Source organism: Onthophagus taurus, chromosome 11 (assembly GCF_036711975.1).
Source record: "Onthophagus taurus isolate NC chromosome 11, IU_Otau_3.0, whole genome shotgun sequence".
NCBI classification, from domain to species: domain Eukaryota; kingdom Metazoa; phylum Arthropoda; class Insecta; order Coleoptera; family Scarabaeidae; genus Onthophagus; species Onthophagus taurus.
Genome location: NC_091976.1, coordinates 27,406,606 through 27,427,591, shown reverse-complemented (window position 1 = coordinate 27,427,591; position 20,986 = coordinate 27,406,606). Strand labels below are relative to the sequence as shown.

Below are 20,986 nucleotides of genomic sequence, written 5' to 3'. Positions count from 1 at the left end.
TTCGATATGTGTCCTTCTCCACGTGGCTTGATACATCTGATGACGATGCGATTGGCATTTCTTTGAAGGAAGGTGATGGTTATGTATTTCCAGTTTTTTGAATATGAAGATGGTATTTCCATGGAGTTGGTGGAGGTGTTCGAATTCTTGCTGAAGTTGATGATATCTTGATGTTGGTGACATTTCATGTTTTGGAAAGTGGCAGGCATGTTTTTAAAATCAAATGTCATCACTTTGAGTTGGTATCGTTGCTTCGGCGTTCATCTCACCAAACAAAACAACGTGTTTAGATTCTTTATAGTGTTTTACCAATAACCCAATCCAACCCAACCTAATCGAATCCAAACCAATCGAACTAAACCCAACCCAATTTTAGATATCAAATAGATAACACAGTACTCAGTAGTGAAAGGTGTATAAAATTAGAATAGAATTCTGTAATAATCTTTTATATCTAAAAGATTTCAATTTTAATCCATCCAAAATGAGGAATCATAAAGTTTATTTGCAAATATATACATTTTTTTTGGTTAGTAGTAATAGAGTTCACCAGATGGCGCTACTAGATAAAGAGAATTTAGGTACTAATTGGAGGTGAAGTATTGGTTGTGAAATAGACAGCAGTAGGTCTTTAATACGTTTAACGATAAGTTGTTCAAAAGAGATTGTGGACTGTTGTCTTTTATGTTGCTCCCTTTAATATGGTGCATGTACTTAGGTTGCTCCTTGGTGCTTCAGCTTGCTTTCCAGCTGAAGCATCTGTAGACTTGTCTGTAGGAAAGGGAAGCGTATGCTTCCGCATACAGCACCTAGGCCCCAACGGCCCCCTTGTACATTCTCCTGCACTCTCTCCGACTACATCAACCAGCCTAAGGAATTTCCGAAAACTAGGATACAGCTCAGAGGTGCTAGTGCCATCCATGCTCGCCCATTCCTCTCCGAAACTCGAAGTCTCGCATTCTGAGGTCTTGCAGAGTGAGGCAGTCACACAAGATGTGTCGAATTGTCTCCTCGCTCTCTTCACAAAAGCGTCAGAGAGGATTAACAGCAAGCCCTGTCCCACCAGTTCATAAACTTTTTGTGGGCAAAATTTTTAATTATCTCAATATGAGTTGATAAGGACGGAGCGATTATCGGTTCAGGCGAACAGGGCGCTCGCTTGGCAGCCCTTTTGGCAAGCCTATCAGCGTGCTTGTTACCTGAACAAGTCGAGTGTCCTTTTGTCCATTGAAGTATAACACAGTTATGCACTGCGGCCTTCTCCAATGTCAGATGACAACCCATAACAAGTTCTGAGGTAATTGTTATTCTACTCAGGGCTAAAATAGCTTGTCTACTGTCATTGTAAATTGTGAAAGTCTTATCTACCAAGTTGGATCTGACAATATCGTCACCGGCAAGTTGTATGGCGATTAACTCTGCCTGTATGACGGTGGTACTTTTACCTAGAGTTTCAGATCGTACGAGAAGACTCCGGCTCCAGCTCCTTCCCGCCTCCTTGAACCATCAGTGTAGATTTTAAGGTTGTTTTTTACCTCTACTTCTGTGAAACTTGGGTGGGCGAGATATTTCTTCGTAAAAATGTGTTGTAGGGGTGTGAAGTCCGTTTTACATTCCAGAATTGGTGAGTAATACACCATTTTATTCCAGAGAATGGCATTTTTACTATCTCTCTCACCCATTAGAATTCCTGCTGCCCGCAGTCGAATCATGGTCACCAGTGCAACCTCTTGGATGAACAAATGAAGTTCTCTGTACTTTATTACGTGCAGCAGTGGATGTAGACTGTAAGGTCTTTGACCATCACTACTGCACCATATGTAAGCATAGGTCGGATAACAGCCGTATAAATCCAGAGGGCATTTTTGGGTGACAAACCCCATGTCTTACCTATAGCCCTCCGGCATTGACCGAATGCAACGTACGCTTTTTTTACTCTATTATCTAGGTGAGCTCTCCATGTCATTTTATTGTCAAGTGTAATGCACAGATATTTGACTTCTTTTGACAAAACCAATGGAGTATTAGCAAGGTATAGTATTCTGGGCTTGCCAAACTTCCTCATCCATGTGAAAAGAATCAATTCTGTCTTCTTAGGATTCACAGAGAGTCTTTGTTTGTCACACCAAGACTCTATCAATTTGAGAGCTACTTGCAGGCAAGTACAAAAAGCACATTTATGTACTTGCTTTTGTCGAGAATGGTTAAATCATCTGCGTAACCAACTGTAGTAAACTTGGAGATTTCACAAAAGTGAGGATAGTGCACCCCCTTGTGGATAGCCTCGAGTAACTTCCCCTTGGAGACTAACATCGCCAGCCCTAAGCTTAACTATCCTATGTTTAAGAGCGTTCTCAATCAATGCATCAATGTTCTCAACCATCGTTAATACCAGAGAAAGTTGTTTTATCAAAAGCTCCCTCCATATCTAGGAAAACACCTAGGGCGAATTTCTTTAGGTCCAGCGCTCCACCAACAAAGCTGGTCACCGAGTGAAAAGCCGTTAGTGTGGACTTGCCCTGAGTGTAAGCGTGTTGATTAGGATTTATTGCTTTAGTTGGAACACAGAAATCTCTAATGTAGCGATCACACAGTCTTCCCAGGGTTTTCAAAAGAAAGGAGGAGAGACTGATTAGTCTAAACGATGCTACTCTCGATATTATCGCTTTCATGTTGTCTCAACATCGGAAATTATATCTTGTGCGAAATGGACACGATGTCAAAAATTCGTTTAGTCCAATGAAAACCATCATATCGCGATGAAAGCTTATTTAATTTGCTCATACAAGTTTTAAGGAGACAGAGGCAGTTTTTCTTTGCAACCTCGAAGACCAATAATAATAATGGTGGTGGTAAGCTCATCCATGAGCATCTGATGGGATTTGCTACCATTCAGAAGAGATTGTGGACTGCCATCTTTTAGGTTGCTCCCTTTAATATGGTGCATGTACCTTGGTGCTTCACCTTGCTTTTCAGTTGATGCATTTGTAGACATTAATGATGCAAAAACAAATTCAGTGAACTGAATATGTTTGTAGTAATAAGTTTTTTATTATTTTTTATCAAAAATGCATTTTCCGCATAAACTGTGCATAAAAAATCCAATAAATAAAATGATTTATCACTGTAAGCATTCAGAACACAATTTAAAACTTATTCGAGAACTGTTCTAAATTGTAAGTTTAAATTGAAAGCAAACAGCTTGCAGCGCATTGTGGCTGCGCGAGTGCAACGGAGACCATAAAACTTGGAGGAAGTACGATTACTTCGTCTGAAACAAGCAGAATTGCGATATGCGAAGTTGATTGTATTAGTTTTCATTTATTAATTCCCACTTTAATATTGTGATGTTTTTTTATGCTTTATTCTCGAATGGTTCCACATTGTCTTAATAATAATAATTCTTATTCAGACAGAAAACGACAAGAAAAAAATCTTAATGTTTTCTTAGTTAGTGCTTTTTTCAATAAAGGAACCATTAGATAATAATTTACCTGATAATACCAAAATTCCACTTAGTCCCATTTTCACGTTATCTTTTTAGAAAAAAAAAGTTAAACTTTATCTGATTTAATTTATTCAATTTTAATAATGACACAACTCACCAACTCAATTAATTTACGTTAATTACCACCTCCAACTACAACTAATTACTATAGTGGAGAAATAAAGCAATCTCGGTTTTAGAAGCTCATGGTCATGACGGAGGAACGTTATTAGATTAATCCGGGCGGGAGCAAAAAAGCTCAACTCTTGTTCCGTTCTAACTTGTGAGAGTTACCTAAGTCTATAAGTGAATAAGAAAATTTTCTCTTGCGTTTGAGTTGGTATATCCCAAAGGGACACCCTGACCTAATTTTCTTAATCAATTTTTTTCTTTGCCTTATTATCGGTTGTTAATAAAATATTTTGCTCGACGTGAATATTAACACTTCTTTCCCGGTTCGCTGTTTATCGCTCCATAAATGTCAAGCGTTACGCCTAATGTATGTAATTAAGATATAATGGTATGTTGCATGGTGTGTGTGAAATTTGCATATTGATAGGTTATTATTATTAACTATATATAAGCTACAAGTGCTGTCGGTCACCGATATGATATGATAACTATGTATTTATGGTCTAAATCCAATTATTTTATTCTAGTTTTTAATTTTATTTAATAGAGCGTTTTTCTTTGGATTCTTGGAATTTGTAGTGTGTCTTGGGAATGAGCGAAAGTGAAGTGAGGAAGCAACAACGTACATCACTTCATAATTGAACAGATGGTATATGTGTACCATGTACGTTGTGGCTTCGTTTCTTTTAACATCTGTTTTTCAACATTCTTAAGTTGCTACTAACTAACAATAAGATGCTTTATTAAGTGAATCATAATAAATTTAAAATAGGATTCAATAACAAATATAATAACTAATAACTGTATAGATAGATCAAAGTTATCTACCAGATAGATATGGCATTATCTCGTATTATCGATACACAATAATGGTAGTGTTAGCGCAATATTAAATGCCATTCCGATCTAGATTCATTTCTCAAACCAGTCTATGTACTCAATCAGTATAACGTGATAAAAGAACGTTGTTGTTAGTGTGTGAGGAAGAGAAAGAATTAATTGAGAAGTACGCGGTCTCAGGTGAACAGCCTCTCCGAAGTGCAGCGCCACCTGTCGGTGGACATGCGCGCAATGCGGCGTCACCTTGAAAGTAAAAACGTTGACCCACGCGCCGCAGCATCGGCCAAAGAAGAAAGAATCGACGTAACGAGCGCAGCAGCAGCAACAGTAACGAAGAAAGCGACGTTGCGCAACTGTTATGTCATGGCAAGCGGCGACCGGCGCCGCCGTTTTTTCTTTTTGTTAGTCCCCCTTTTGTTATTCAAATGCCGGTCACATTCCGTAGTGTACTTTTATTTTTTTAAGCTAAATCATGTCAAAACAATAGTTACAGTATTTAGATGTTATGGTGTTGAATAAAAACATCAGTTCGTACGTGATGTAGACAGAACAAAGATTCATCCAGCAAAATTAGGCAGAAACCTGAATTTGATGTGCTTCTATTTTTAGACATATATGATTTCTTTACATGAAGTGTAAGAGATGGTTGTGAACTAATATCGCTTTTCAACTAACAGCACTCAACAATCCGTGACACGGTTATTCGGGTCTCTCTAAACTATTGGTACTACAAAGTGTATTTTACGAGTTGCACCGTCTAACCAATCTATTAACGAAGTTACACAAGTCTTACAACAGGTATGAAGTGCCTAAGTTTTGACTTGCTCTCCAACGTTAACTGTGAAATTCATTTCGTAAGCTTCTAGTTCAAGGGAAGTAAAATTATATTTTTGCGATTTCAAAGTTATTTGTATCAAAGTTATCGCAACAATTTGGAGCTTCTTGTTTTTATTAATGACAAAAATATATATAGATCAGAATTATAGTGTCGTCTAGTTCTCTGTTCACCAACATCATTGAATCCCAAATCTGTAATATTGTTTTGAGCTGGGTACAAATTGAACTGCTGGGGCGTCAACAAAACTTTTTGTGGACTTACATAAAGCAATTTCTAAGAACAGAAGAAATCAATTTCTTTGAAAATGAAAGTTGAACAAGATGTCCCAAGATTTTGATGTCAGTTATTCGTCAGTATCGTTCATTGAAGGCATCCCCACAGTCGGAGTGGTCGATATGAATAATGACTCTGGGATATCCAAATCTTTAGCTTCTTGATGTGTTGCGCTTTCTACACAATAGGAGATTGTGGGTCGTTATATAGGGTGATTTATTAGCTCACCATCAAACTTTGACATATGATAGCTAATCCAATTACCAAAATAAAATGTTAATGAACATATGTCCTATTTCAATTATTTACGAAATTATAACACTTTAAAATTTTCTGCGGCGAATTTATTAATAGTCAGTAACATCAAACATTCAACAAAACCAAAGTTGTCATTGTAATATGTCAGTTTGCTGTAAGGTTTAATTATTACATACAAGAAGAAACTCAAAATGTACGCTTATAGCACTGAAGAGTATGCTGATATAATTTTCGTGGTAATCAGGTAATCCTGCTCCAGCAAAAGCTATTCGACCGCATGTAGTTAATGTAGAGGACGAAGAAGCTGTAATTAATGCTGTCATTGATAATCCTTCTATCAGCAAATATCTTGCATCTGTAAATAATAAGTGTGTAAATATTTTCGTATCTACACACTAGAATTTCAGTAATGATATGTTGAAAGTAGGTAGACATGGACTTGGTGCATTGTTGCAACCATATGCTCTTGAGGACAAAGAATGGATACTGCTAGAAGAAGTGCATAAATTACTAGTCAACTTTCAAATACTTTCCAAGAAACGCGGAAGAGGGAAATAGGTCAAATTATCTATGGTGGATCAAAATATTTGTATGGGACCGAAAGGCAGATCGAAACGATGTCGAAGAGCAAATTATTTTTAATTTTCAGGGTGCGAGAGACAGAATATTAAAGCATTATCGTAAAACAAATTAGATGTATGCTGCAGTTTTAATTCTCGACTCGCGGCATAAGATAGAAGATTTTGATATGATAAGATGGAGCCAAGAATTAAAAGAGACTTCGATTCAGAAATTTGAAGATGTATACAAACCCTATTTCCATCAATCAGAAGGCTAACCTTCGAAAGTAACGGATTATACATGACGAGATTTCGATACTTTTATGAGTACGAGAAACGAGACGAGAGTGGAGGTTGCGAGACGAGACTTGATACAAGACTTATTAGTTCATCGGCGAGACGAGACAAGACTTTATGAAAATCTTGTCTCGTTGGTCTCGTGCGAACCACTAGTCCTTCATCCGTATCGTAAACAAACGCCAGAAGATAATCAGCAACGGTTAGCATTTTGTGCATGGTTATTGCAGCAACATGCCCAAAATAATGACTTCATTTCAAATGTTCTCTGGGCAGATGAATCATGTTTTACACGAGATGGTATAAATAATTACCATAATGAACATATCTGGGCATTACAAAATCCGGATGCGATTAGACCAAGGAAATTTCAACAACGTTTCAGCATCAATGTTTGAGGTGGAATATTTAACAACAATTTACTAGGTTTGCATGTACTTGATGGACGTTTGAACTCTGTAAATTACAGATTTTTTTTGAACAATTCACTTTTTGATTTACTTGAAGAAAAACCTCTTAATGTAATTCAAAATATGTTGTCCAGTGGTTAAAGCAATATTTTCCAAACAAGTGGATTGGTAATAAAGGTCCATTTGCTTGACCACTTAGATCCCCCGACATTAATCCATTGGATTTCTACTTATGGGGTTATCTGAAATAAATTGTGTATCAAATTAACACACGACAACAGTTATTAAACAGAATGCAAATAGCTGCTACTGAAATAAGAAATCAACCAGACATTTTAATTCGGTTGAAGAACTCTTTAATTCGTCGTTGTGAAGCATGTATTTTAGCAGAAGGAGGCTATTTTTAACAATATTTGTAATATTTATGTGTTTTAAAACAAATGTAACAGTTAATTATGATATAAAAATTAAAACTTTAAAGTGTTATAATTTCGTAAATAATTGAAATAGGACATATGTTCATTAAAATTCTTTTTTGTAATTGGCCTAGTCCTTCTGATAAAGCCTAGTCTTTAGACGCACGGCTAAACTAGTGCTGGTGGCGCAGATCTCATAAAGTTGTGATTGATGGCTGATTGTCTAAAACTCGATCTCTAAGTACGTTATTATATAACACATGCTTTGTTGATGAGCTCCTCTTAGCATGGAGCATTGAGGTTCATAAATATATATCTGTTACATTTTCCCATTTCTACAAGTATTAATACTCCATTAGACATTTCTGTTGAATAACCAGCAAGTTGATTTTTTGAACGAGTACGAAATCTTAACATTAACGTTCAATAACTGATTTGTATTGGTTCAGATTATGAACATGAACTTTAATTAGTGTGATTCTGCGTATGGTGGAGACTTGTTAAGGTGTATTTATGATATTAGAATTCGTCAAGTAGTTTCAGATAAACTCACAAAAGCTACATGACTGATAATTAGATATATCAGATAATGGACGGCCTTTCATTTTTCTTGCTTCTTCCTACTTCCTTCTTTATTGCAAAATATATCTTGGTGAAAATATTGCTATCAATTCCGAGATTCCCGAGATTCGGAGAAGGTACGCCGAATAAATGCAGAATGGAATAAGTTTTCTTGGCAGATGCCAAATTAGTTATATAACTGCTGGGATTAGTCTAAAACAGAGTCTAAATACAATTCATAAAATAGGAGAGATTTGCTAAAAGCTAAAAATCTGATTTGTTTTAGTAGTATTTTTGGTTGCACTAAATATCAATAGCAGGAAAATTGTCGTGATTGTTGCATTTTGGGAAAATGCTGTAAAATTAGTGAAAGAGCAACAAATTGAAGAGGGGAAAAGCAACAAAAAGAAAAGTAAGGTGTAAAATTTTTGCAATCGCTTAATTATTATAAGAAAGACGATTAATGGTTAAGTAATGTTGTTAGCGATATGAGCAGAGGTCATTTTAACCAGAGGTCATTTATCAGACATTTTAATTCGGCTGAAGAACTCTTTAATTCGTCGTTGTGAAGCATGTATTCTAGCAGAATGAGGCTATTTTGAACAATATTTGTAATATTTATGTGTTAAAAAAAGGCAGCAGTTAATCGTAAATAATTGCAATAGCACATATGTTCATTAACATTTTTTTTTTGGTAACTGGATTAGCTATCATATGTTAAAGTTTGATGGTGAGCTAATAAATCACCTTGTATACATCCTTCCAAGAATTTTTGCTTCACCTTATACATAGTTTCATTATTGTTATGTAATTCGAGCTTAAGGTGAAATTCCTGGGGTGTTGGATTTGACTTAAAGCCAGAAAGGAAACAATATTTGTTCATCGCAGATGGATCACTGTACTATTAAGGTTTTGTTATGGCAGAAATCTAATAATTCGTTCTTCTTGCCGAGTATATGTTAAATAGGGATCATCGGTTTAGCTTCAAATAGAATGCGGTGTGTTTTTACCAACAGCAGATTATAGCCGTTGGTATTTAGTATAAAGGAGTCATTCTCCAGATATATTATTTTCGTTTCCTAGATATTCCAGAAAGGACTGCCGCAATGTTCTTGGTGTCTGCTTGGAAGGTGCATATCAACGTTGGAAGTGTAAGTATGTATTTCTTATAAGTTGTGAAATGTTAATTTGAATGATGTTACTCAACTGTTGAAAAATTTTAGCACAACTGTTTCTTCTTTGTGTGCCTTATGCACGTGGCTTAATTGTCATCCTTTTTAGAATTGGCCTTTCTCTGAGGGAAGGTGATGGTTATGTATTTGCAGTCTTTTGAATATTCAAGATGGTATTTCGATGGAACTGGTGGAGGTGTTCTTTCGAATTCTTGCTGAAGTTGATGATATCTTGATGTTGGTGCCATATCATGTTTTGGAAAGTGGCTGGCGTGTTTGGATTCCTTATAGCGTTTTACCAGTAACCCAATCCAACCCAACCCAAACAGATAAAACAAATAAATAATACAGTACTCAGTAGTGCAAAGGTGTTGGTAATCCACACAAAATTTGGCTGATTCAATTTTTTTTTTCTGTTCGACAATGCTGTCAAGGAAGTCATTCTTACAATCTCCTGGGCAATTATCTCTTTAGTTTGAGTTTAAAAAAGATAGAAGATTACATCTGCAACATTATTCGTAGTATTGGTCGTCACACTGTGTGGGACGTTAAGTATATCTTGCTATAATAGCAAAATAAAGACTCCAAACCAACGAGGTTGTAACTTTTGACGCAGTCTAAAAGTTTGTTATTAATATCAAGAAGAGAACTAGTCAACAATCCATATATCTAAATGTAAAGAAATAAGACTCATTATTTTTGCAAAATGTTGGTATGATGTTTGGGAAATATGATTAAATTTTTCTTTCTAACTATAATAGGAATAAATAAAAATGATTACTTTTTTTAATAACATTTTTTATTAAGAATTACAATTAACATTTTGGAAATACAAATCTAACTCAGCTATAACTTTAGGATCATCACTTAATTTCAATTTTTCTAAAATCGGTAAATAATTTACAAAAATATTCCTTTCAGTTGGTAAATTAGACGGTAACAAACCAATTACAATCAAATAAACGATCGCATTTTCGTTACCATCATTAAAAAAGTTACGAATAAATAAGAATTTATCAAATTGTTGTAAGCACCCTATGAAATAGTATAAAGTCTTCTTATAAAATCCGATCATTTTGGACGTATATATTTCGATAGTTTCTAATAAATGAGGTTTGATGTTTTCGGCGAATTTCTTAGGATCCTTTTTAGATTGCAAAAATATTAAATTAAATTCCAATTTAAATTTCGTCGTAATAAGAGTGTGTTGGACGTTGGATTTAAAGATGGTGTTGAGGTTTTCAATTATTTTAATGTTATTACAACAAGTGGCGTAATCTGTAATGTTTGAAATTACAGTTGTAATTTCTTTCCTCAATTCCTTGTTTGTTGGGACGTATTTTTTTAATAACTCATTAATTAAATTCATTATAAACTCGTACATTTTAGAATGTTTTTCTCCGGTGGTGTGAAATAAACACTTATTAAGAAATCTATTTGTGTTTAAATCAACGGTTTTAATGTATCGTTCCATTAAATCAATGCTTAATTCGTTCATTACGTGGTCAGGTAAATCATCCATTAAATAAAATCCTTTATCGACGATATCTTCGTTTTCGTTGCTCATTATGTTATCATAAATTGCGGTGATGTATTTTGAAATAAATTCTTGGGGTATTTTTGAATAATCGATTAGATAATCGTATAAATCTTTATCGTTTTTGTCGATTTTTTCTAAATTTGTTATAAATAGATTAAAAAATTTTTCATCGACGTTTTCTATAAAGTACTCGATGGTTTTTTTTAATAAAATGTTTCTTATTGATAAATTCGTTTCTAATTGACTCGATGAAACTAAGAAATCGTAATACAAATTAACAGGAAGTAGATGTCTCCCTAAATATAGGGCGTGTTTTTTCACGGAAACTGCAGCTTCGAAAATGTTTTGTAAAAATTCCGGGAGGAGATTTTGCGGAATTTTATACGCGATTTTATAAAGCGATCCTAAAGCGAATTTTAAATAATCACCTTTACAAAATATTCGTATTAATTCCATGTTTAGTGGTGTAGGTATTTGAGGGATATATTTTATGATTTCTTGTTGTTTTGATATGTGGGTGTTGTCGGTTTTTGGCTCGATTTTCGCATTTTCGGGGGGTAAAAATTTGGGGATTATTTCGCCGAATTTTTCGTCGTACGAAAAGAAATGGATCAAAACGACTTCGATGTTTGTCCCGGCGGTTTCGAGCTGTTCAAGACACAATTTGTTATAAGCTGGGAGGTGTTTCTTTACGAAGTAAGGGCATAGCAAAAAGTGTCGAATTTTGTTGTTAATCCGGTTCATTTTTTTGTGGATGTTATGGAAATTATCTAATTCTTCCGGGCAATTTTTAAGGCAATATAGCACAATTTTTGGTTCGATGTGATAAGGCTGGTGAAAATATTTAATGTACTTATTAAACGATCCATCTTTATTGTAGTTTTTAATGAAATAAAATTCGTGATTCGTTTGGTGATTTCGACCGTGTTTAATGCCATATTCTAAGATGTAAGCGAAATCTAAGATGTTGATTTCGTAGGGGAATTTTTTATCGAACTCCACTACGAGGTGTAATAAATAAAAATAGAAATTGTAATCGTTTCCGGGTAATCGCTTATGAATTTCTTCAATAAATATTTTCATGTGTCTCAAAGACTTATTAAAATAATAATTCCAACCTAAGCTTTTTCGAGTTATACACCTCTCCATATACTCGTCCATTAAGCTTTGATATGATTTATTATTATCAATCAGCCACATAAAACGCCTTTGAAAAAAATGATCCCAATTCGCGGAAACTCCCGAATGCCCTAAATACTCTATAACACTCTGTATCATTTCCCAATGTTCTTGTGTAAATTCGCTATAATCTTTCCAAGTTTTTACGATGTTACCCAAAACTTTATCCAAAGCTGTCGTATCATTTTTATACCGATCATACACAAACTTTAAAACCTCCAACAAACTTTTCGCACTCTTATTTACATTGCAAGTTTCATAAAGGGCACAAATTAATTTTAATCGTGTCGTTGGATCATTAGCACTCTTTAATTTATCTTTCAAAATAGGAATCGATCTATTTATCGGGTAATAACATAAATAATTCTCTTTATTATCACTTATTCTATCTAAAATATACTCCCTTTCATTAATTGTAACAAACCTAAGAAAATCACAGCTCATTAATGAAACGTAATTTCGAAAATCTTCCTTATATTTTCTTTCAAACAATTCTTGCAACAAAGGAAATATTTGCTTTTTAGGCATATAAAGAATATTTGACGTGGTGTGGGGATTAATACTGTTTCTGATATAAACGTTTAAATCGTCGGGAAAAGATTTAAAAATTAATTCTTTATGCAGATTAAGTTTCATGGCTGCATTTACGATGTGTTTCCCTTTAAAAAGATGTTTGTGTTCAAACCCGTACTTGATCATCACTTCTTGAGTGGGAAGAAGCTTTTTTGCTCGACGTTTTCCAATTTTGATGTAAAATTGATGCTTCGAATACAACTCCCAAAATAATTTTAAGTTTGTTTTCGCGATATATTTAAATACTTGCTTATAACTTGAAAGCGTAAAATGCCTCTGTTTTTGTTTACTCATTAAATCGAAATAATAAAATATAAACGACGGGTGATTTTTATAAATTAACAATAAACATCGAGAAGATAATTTTAATCTGTATTGGGAGCATTTATCTTTAATCAGATAAAGCGAACAGTTATGTAATAAAAGTGCGGCTGTTTTAATCCCAATTTTTTCTTCTAACTTATTAAATAAATTATCCGCGAATTCAGAATCGCTTAAATTTTTACCGATTACTTTAATAACTTTTATACTTGTTTTATAAGACAATTGTGGCAAAAAATTATCAACAAAATCATCTATACTTATTTTATTAAATAAATTCTTAAAGAATACCCAATTCTTTAAAACTTTACCAATACCTACTTCATCCCCCGACTTTAAAGTTTCTATAATCGCCGAATCCAATTGAAAACGGACTATAATTTCAGCTTTCAAACTTCGATCATATTCAGTGGTTGTAATTAAATTGCTGATGAAATCTTGAACTTCCCCAAAACTATACTCCGATCTCAAAGTTTTTTCGAACGCATTTAAACTTTTTTTCTTCTCCATATACGTCTCTCCGTTTAAATTAAAAAACTTATCAATCGCAGTTTTCGTTTTTACAGTTAACATCTAAGAATTGAAACAATTTCGTTTAAACAAAATTAAGAAATAACATTTTTGTTACCTCATCGTCCATGGTTGAAGAAATTTTAGACAAAACTGCGGTTTTAAAGGGAAACTTTATCAGTTGCGCCTCATGAATCACTCATGCTATGTTGTGAAACTTTTTTTATAAAAGAAAACATTAGTTTGCTACAATTGCGCAAGCGCCAAATTGTAGTTGTAAAATGTTATATATAGATGATAGGCGACATCTATCAATGAGATTTTACAAACTTGTAAAGATTACATTTATGAATGAAATGATCACTGAATTTATTCATTCAATGAATAAAAATAGTAATGTGATCTATACTCAACTTTTTTAGTCAACGATTAAAAAGGTTTTTGAATGAATTTGCTTTTTTTTGGCTTAAAGTTAAGTTGAGAGATATAAATCTTTCAACGCACGTATCTCAAAAACTAATTGAGAAATCGGCATGAAATAAAAAGAATTTTGTAGCAAATTTAATTAAGACTTAACACATTGAGAGATATTTATACAAATCTTCTAATGTTGAGGTTACGATTTTTTGAAATAAACTGTGTAAAACGTCAATCATAATCGACAATGTTTAAACAATTATATCTCAAGAACTAATTGAGATATCAGGTTAAGATAAAAAGTATTTTATAGCTAATTTAATTTATATTTAATATGTTGAGGGTGAATTCTTCAAATCTTTAAACTTTGGGGTTATGATATTTTGAATTCAACTCTGACTAACTCTAAAAGTTAGATTGACAGGCATAAATCTTTAAACATACGTATCTCAAAAACTAATTGAGATATCGGCATGAAATTAAAAGGATTTTGTAGCTAATTTAAGTAATATTTAACACATTGAGAGATATTTATACAAATCTTCTAATGTTGAGGTTCGATTTTTTAAAATGAACTCTGGAAAACGTTGGTCATAATCGACAATGTTTATTTAAACAATTATACCTCAAGAACTAATTGAGATATCAGGTTAAGATAAAAAGTATTTTATAGCTAATTTAATTAATATTTAATATGTTGAGGGTGAATTCTTCGAATCTTTAAACTCTGGGGTTATGATGTTTTGAATTCAACTCCGACTAACTCTAAAAGTTAGATTGACAGATATAAATCTTTAAACATATGTATCTCAAAAAATAATTGAGATATCGGCATGAAATTAAAAGGATTTTGTAGCAAATTTAATTAATATATTTCTTGTTGTAGTAAGAAGAAGGATCCTGTAGGATCTAGTTCTATGCTGTCTCATTCCTTCTTTTGATAAAGATGTCTAGCTTTCCTGCCAGCATTTGGGCGAACTTGCAACCTTTTAGGCAACAACATAAATTCAATTTTTTTTCCCATACTTATTGATTATAAATACTAATCAAAAAAATAAAAAAAAACAATTTTAACAATATATTTATTTGTAATAGTACAAAAGTTTATGAAGCTCTTTGAAAATACAAATCCAAATCGGCCATAATTCTAGGATCATCACTTAATTTTAATTTTTCCAACATGGGTACATAATTAGCAAAATAATTTTTTTCTGTTGGTGAACACCACGGAAATAAACCAATCACAACAAAATAAACAATCTCATTTTCATTGCCATCGTTGAAAAGGTTTTCAATAAATAAAAATTTATCGAAACCATCATGCGAATCAATAAATGATTGCAATTCTTTTGTATAAAATTCAATCATATTAAAAGAATATAATTCGATCATTTCAAATAAGTGAGGTTTGATGTTTTCGGAGAATATCTTGGGATCTTTGTTGGATTTCAAGAATATAATACTATGTTCTAATAGGAGTTTTATCGTAATGAGAGTGTGTTGTTGAACGTTTGTTTTTAGAATTGTATGAAGATTTTCGATAATTTTAATGTTGTTAAGAGATCTGGATTCGTTTGTAATCGTAATAATCAAAGTTGTTACTTTCGATCTCATTTGAATGTTTGTTGGTGTACATTTTTTAACTAATTCCGTAATTAACTTCATTATATATGCGTATATTTCGTTGTGTTTTTCTCCTGTAGTATGAAATAAACATTTGTTAATGAAATTAGTGGTGGCTAAATCGGCAGTTTTAAGATATCGCATCATTAAATCAACGTTTATTTCATCTATTACATAATTAGGTAGGTTTTCTATTAAATGAATCGCTTTATCGCGAATGTTTTGGTCTTCATTGCTCATAATGTTGTCATAAATTATTGTGATGTATCTCGCTAAGAATTCTTGAGGCATTTTTGAGTAATCTATTAAGTGATCGTATAAATCTTTGTCGTTTTTGTCGATTTTCTGTAAATTGTCTATAAATAAATTGAAAAATTTTTCGTCAACATTTTCAATGAAATACTCCAAAGTCTTTTTTAATAAAATGTTCCTCATCGATAAATTTGTTTCTAATCGACTTGAGGTAACTAAAAAATCATGGTACGAATTAACAGGAAGTAAATGTCTTCCTAAATATAAAGCGTGTTTTTTTACGGAAACTGCAGCTTCGTAGATGTTTTGTAAAAACTCGGGGAGAAGATTTTGGGGTACTTTGTAAGCTATTTTGTAAAGTGATCCCAAAGCGTATTTTAAATAATCAGCTTTACAAAATATTCTTATCAATTTCATATTTTCCGGAGTGGAAATTTGTGGGATATATTTAATAATTTGTTGTTGTTTTGTTAAGAAAATCTTATCGGCGTTTGGTTCTATTTTAGCATCTTCCGGTGGTAAAAACTTGGAAACAACATCGATAAATTTTTTATCGTACGATATGAAGTTAAGTAAAGCAGCTTCGATGTCGACGTCACTATCTTCAAGTTGGTGAAAACATAAATCGGTATAAACCCGTAGATGACTTTTTATAAAGTAGGGACATAACAAGATTTTGCAAATTATTTTATTTAATTCATGTATTTTTTTGTGTATGCTCTGAAAATGATGAAGTTCTTCTGGGCAATATTCAAGACAATATAATATAATTTGTGTGTTGATGTTGTGTGGTTGATTAAAGTATTGAATGTATTTATTAAAGGATTTATCTTTGTTGTAGTTTTTAATGAAATAAAATTCATGCCCGGTTTGTTGACTGGAGCTATAATTAACACCGTAATCTAAAATATAAGCGTACTCTAAAACATTAATTTCTTTAGGGAATCGTTTATCAAATTCCACAACCATATCTAATAAACCAAAATGTAATATCTGACTTTCTCCTTCTAAGCGTTTACTCATTTCTTTAATAAAAATTTTCATATGTTTCTTTGAATGCCCAAAAGAATAATTCTTATTAATAAAAAATTGTTTAAGACACCTTTTCATGAATTCATCTAATAAATCTTTATACGGCTTATCATTATCAACGAGCCACACGAAATGTCGTTCAAAAAAGTGTTCCCAATTCGCATGAATTCCTGAATATTCTAAATATTCAATAAGATTATAAATTGTTTCCCAATGTTCTTCACTAAATCGACTATAATCTTTCCAACTATAAGTTACATCATTCACAAATTCATGTAACGCTCGTGTATCATTCTTATATCGACCATAAACAAATTTCAAAACCTCTAATAAAGCTTTTACATCGTTGTTTATGTTACAAGTTTTATAAAGGGTACGAATTAAGTCTAGACGGGTATCAAGATCGTTAGCACTTTTTAACTTTTCTTTTACAATCGGTATTGATCGATTTATTGGATAATAATGTAAAAAATCTTCTTTATCACTTATTTTATCTAAAACGTATTCTCTTTCCTCAGTTGTAAAATATTGCAAAAAATCCCCATTTATTAAATAGACGTAATCGTCAAAATTTTCTTTATACATTTTCATAAATAATTCTTGTAATAAAGGAAAAATTTGTTTTCTAGGCATATAAATAATCGGCGAATTATTAGGACTAATATCTCTAATATAATCGCTGATATTATTGGGATAAGATTTTAAAATTAATTCTTTATGCATATCAACTTTTCTGGCTGCGTTTAACAGATGTTTACCTGTTATAAGTGTTTGAGGGTTAAAAAAACTATGTTTTATCATTCTTTCTTTAGTTGGAAGAAGTTTCATTGCACCCCGGCTCCCAATATAATAAAAAAATTGATAATTTTTATTTAACCTCCAAAAGAATGGTATGTTAGATCTAGTTCGAGCGATATATTTAAAAATTTTTGTGTAATTTGAAATTGTTACATTTTTGTGCTTAGTTTTGATCATCAATTCGAAATAAAACTCTAAAAATTCCGGATGCTTTTTATAAATTTCCAATAAACTACGACAAGATAAATGTAATATGTATTTAGAACATTTATCTTTGATCAGATTAAGAGAGCAGCAATGTAATAAAATAATTGCTGTTTTTATACCACATTTTTCTTCTAATCTATTAAATAAGTCATCAGCTAACTTGGGATTATCATTTATGTTTTTACCAATTATTTTAATGACCTTCATACTTGTTTTATAAGACAATTTCGGCAAAAAATTGTCTACAAAATCATCTACACTCATTTTATTAAGTAAATTCTTAAAGTATTTCCAGTTTTTCAAAATTCTCCCCACAGCAGCGTCATTTCCAGTTTTTAAAACATCGACAATCGACGATTCTAATTGAAAATGTACAATTAATTCATTTTTTAAGTTATGATCATACTCAGTCGTTGTAATTAAGTTATTAATGAAATCTTGAACTTCTTCATAACTATACTCGGCTTGCAGAGTTTTTATAAAACCGTTCAAACTTCTTTTCTTCTCCCTGTATGAGTCACCATGTAAATTAAGAAAGGAGGCAATACCTTTCCTCGTTTTTTCAGTTAACATCTAAAGAAAACAATTCTCATTTAAATGATTAATTAGAGATTAAAAAAATTGTTACCTCATCATCCATGGTTAAATTAAAAGGATTCAATTGAACGAAGCACCTTAATCACTCGATGAACATAATGTTGTGAAATATTTTTTTGTAAAAACAAATTTTTTCTGTAAATAACATTGCGCAAGCGCTAGTTTCGCTAATTTTAATATATTTATCGACAGATAAGGTTTTTCAGTATCTACTCTAATAAAAAACACAATACATGTTTGATATATATTAAATTATTATTAAATTAGTTGATAATTATTTATTTTAAGATATTTTATACATATGACACTGACAGATTAAATCTTTGTTACCACCAACCGCACATGCTAAAACATCCCTAACAAAATTACCCCCAAACATAAATTTAAAGTTATTTCGAAAATGGGAAGTTAATTTTAACCCATAATTTGGATAATAAAATGGAATACTATAACAATTAATTAATTAATGTTTAAAATTAATGTTAAAAACAGCGTTTAGATTTAAATGAGAAATATTTCCCGCGTCGACGGAAATCGTGGCAACCATTGGCCGGTAAAACAGATTGCAATTGTCTGTCTCTTATCCTGGAATATTGTGGCGAACACGTTTTAACAGAGGTAAGTCTTCGCTTTATCTATCGTAAAATCCATAAATAACCGCTAATATCATATAAAATCCGAGACACAAATTATTTCTTCACCTATACAAATCAACTCAAACGAATTTACACAAAATTTATCCCGGATTTTCGCAAAAATAAAACGACATTGAGGTTATGTCAAATTCCGACATGTTGTTGCTTGATCTAAAAATTAATTGTTTGGAATAAATGTTTAAAAATTAATAATTATTTTTTTAGAGACGCCGCAATGCAAATTTTCGTGAAAACCCTAACCGGTAAAACCATTACCCTCGAGGTTGAACCCTCCGATACCATCGAAAATGTCAAGGCAAAAATCCAAGACAAGGAGGGTATCCCACCAGATCAACAACGTTTAATCTTCGCTGGTAAACAACTGGAAGATGGACGCACTCTTTCCGACTACAACATTCAAAAGGAATCGACGCTTCACTTGGTGTTGCGTCTTCGTGGTGGCATCATCGAACCCTCCCTTCGTATTTTAGCTCAAAAATACAATTGTGACAAGATGATCTGTCGTAAATGTTACGCTAGACTCCATCCTCGCGCTACTAATTGCCGTAAAAGCAAATGTGGACACACCAATAATCTCCGCCCCAAAAAGAAGTTGAAGTAGAGAGTTGCTATTTTTGCTTATTTTTTACATCTCAAAGGGATATTGATAAGTTTTGAGGAGGAGGAGTTTATCCTAGTTTGATTGGTTTTAAATTTATGATTATAAATTCCTTTGAATAATAAAAAATGGTTGGAAAATAAAATATCTTGGTCTTTTTTAATCATAATTGATTTTGTAAGAATTCATTGATAGATGGCGTTGATGTAATGCAATGTTATTTTTAGGGAAAATCTTTTTTGATAGCATTTTAACAAAATTGTATTCCAGAAACAAACGGTTATAATAATTATTTAGTTTATTGAACCCTATAGTACCCTATTAGTAGAACCCTATTATTGAACTCAATTATAACCGTTCTTTATTTAGTAGCTTTACATCGACTAAACATCAAAATTGTTGATTTTCTGAAATTAACTCAATTATACCTCAAAAACTAAAAGCGACGGGGAAATACTTTTTATACATAAAACCTTAGTAATAGGCCATAAAGACTAAATCCATAACAAGATTGAACCCAATTATTACTATTTTTTATTTATAAGCTCTAAACTGATTAAACATCAAAATTGTTGATTTCGAAAATTAACTCAATCATAACTCAAAAACAAAGCGATGGAGAAAAACTTTTTATACATAAAACCTTAGTAATGGGCCATAAAGACTGGATCCATAAAAAGATTGAACCCAATTATTACCATTTTTTATTTATAAGCTCTAAATCGATTAAACATCAAAATTGTTGATTTTCGAAAATTAACTCAATTATAACTCATAAATTAAAAGCGATGGGGAAACATTTTTTATACATAAAACCTTAGTAATGGACCATAAAGACTAGATCCATAAAAAGATTGAACCCAATTATTACCATTTTTTATTTATAAGCTCTAAACCGATTAAACATCAAAATTATTGATTTTCAAAAATTAACTCAATCATAACTCATAAACTAAAAGCGATGGGGAAATATTTTTTATACATAAAACCTTAGTAATGGATCATAAAGACAAGATCCATAAAAAGATTGAACCCAATTATTACCATTTTTTATTTATAAGCTCTAAACCGATTAAACATCAAAATTATTGATTTTCAAAAATTAACTCAATCATAACTCATAAACTAAAAGCGATGGGGAAATACTTTTTATACATAAAACCTCAGTAATGGCCCATAACGACTAAATCCATAACAAGATTGAACCCAACTATTACTATTTTTTATTTATAAGCTCTAAATAATCGATTAAATATCAAAATTGTTGATTTTCGAAAATTAACTCAATTATAACTCAAAAACCAAAAGCGATGGGGAAAAACTTTTTATACATAAAACCTTAGTAATGGGCCATAAAGATTGGATCCATAAAAAGATTGAACCCAATTATTATCATTTTTTATTTATAAGCTCTAAATCGATTAAACATCAAAATTGTT

General features: G+C 32.1%; 2 protein-coding genes across 4 annotated transcripts; one reads left to right on the top strand and one right to left on the bottom strand.

Annotated features, from left to right (window-relative positions):
• Nucleotides 1–10,021: 10,021 nt before the first annotated feature.
• LOC111415784 (uncharacterized) lies at nucleotides 10,022–18,610 on the bottom strand. Of its 3 annotated transcripts, none has more exons than XM_071200164.1 (2): nucleotides 18,325–18,610; nucleotides 10,022–13,430 (listed from the first exon to the last, which is right to left on the bottom strand). In XM_071200164.1, the coding sequence occupies exons 1-2, from the start codon at nucleotides 18,334–18,336 to the stop codon at nucleotides 10,047–10,049; spliced, it is 3,396 nt and encodes a 1,131-aa protein (XP_071056265.1). In that variant the 5' UTR covers nucleotides 18,337–18,610; the 3' UTR covers nucleotides 10,022–10,046. The 3 variants fall into 3 exon arrangements, with proteins under 3 accessions (XP_071056265.1, XP_022903399.2, XP_022903404.2); XM_023047631.2 differs by lacking the exon at nucleotides 18,325–18,610 and adding an exon at nucleotides 13,486–13,576; XM_023047636.2 differs by lacking the exon at nucleotides 10,022–13,430 and adding an exon at nucleotides 14,850–18,269 and having other exon boundaries at nucleotides 18,325–18,587.
• A 199-nt stretch (nucleotides 18,611–18,809) lies between these two features.
• Nucleotides 18,810–19,692, top strand: LOC111415787 (ribosomal protein L40). Its single transcript, XM_023047638.2, has 2 exons — nucleotides 18,810–18,911; nucleotides 19,154–19,692. Exon 2 carries the CDS (start codon nucleotides 19,164–19,166, stop codon nucleotides 19,548–19,550), a length of 387 nt encoding a protein of 128 aa, XP_022903406.1. The 5' UTR covers nucleotides 18,810–18,911; nucleotides 19,154–19,163; the 3' UTR covers nucleotides 19,551–19,692.
• Nucleotides 19,693–20,986: the final 1,294 nt, after the last annotated feature.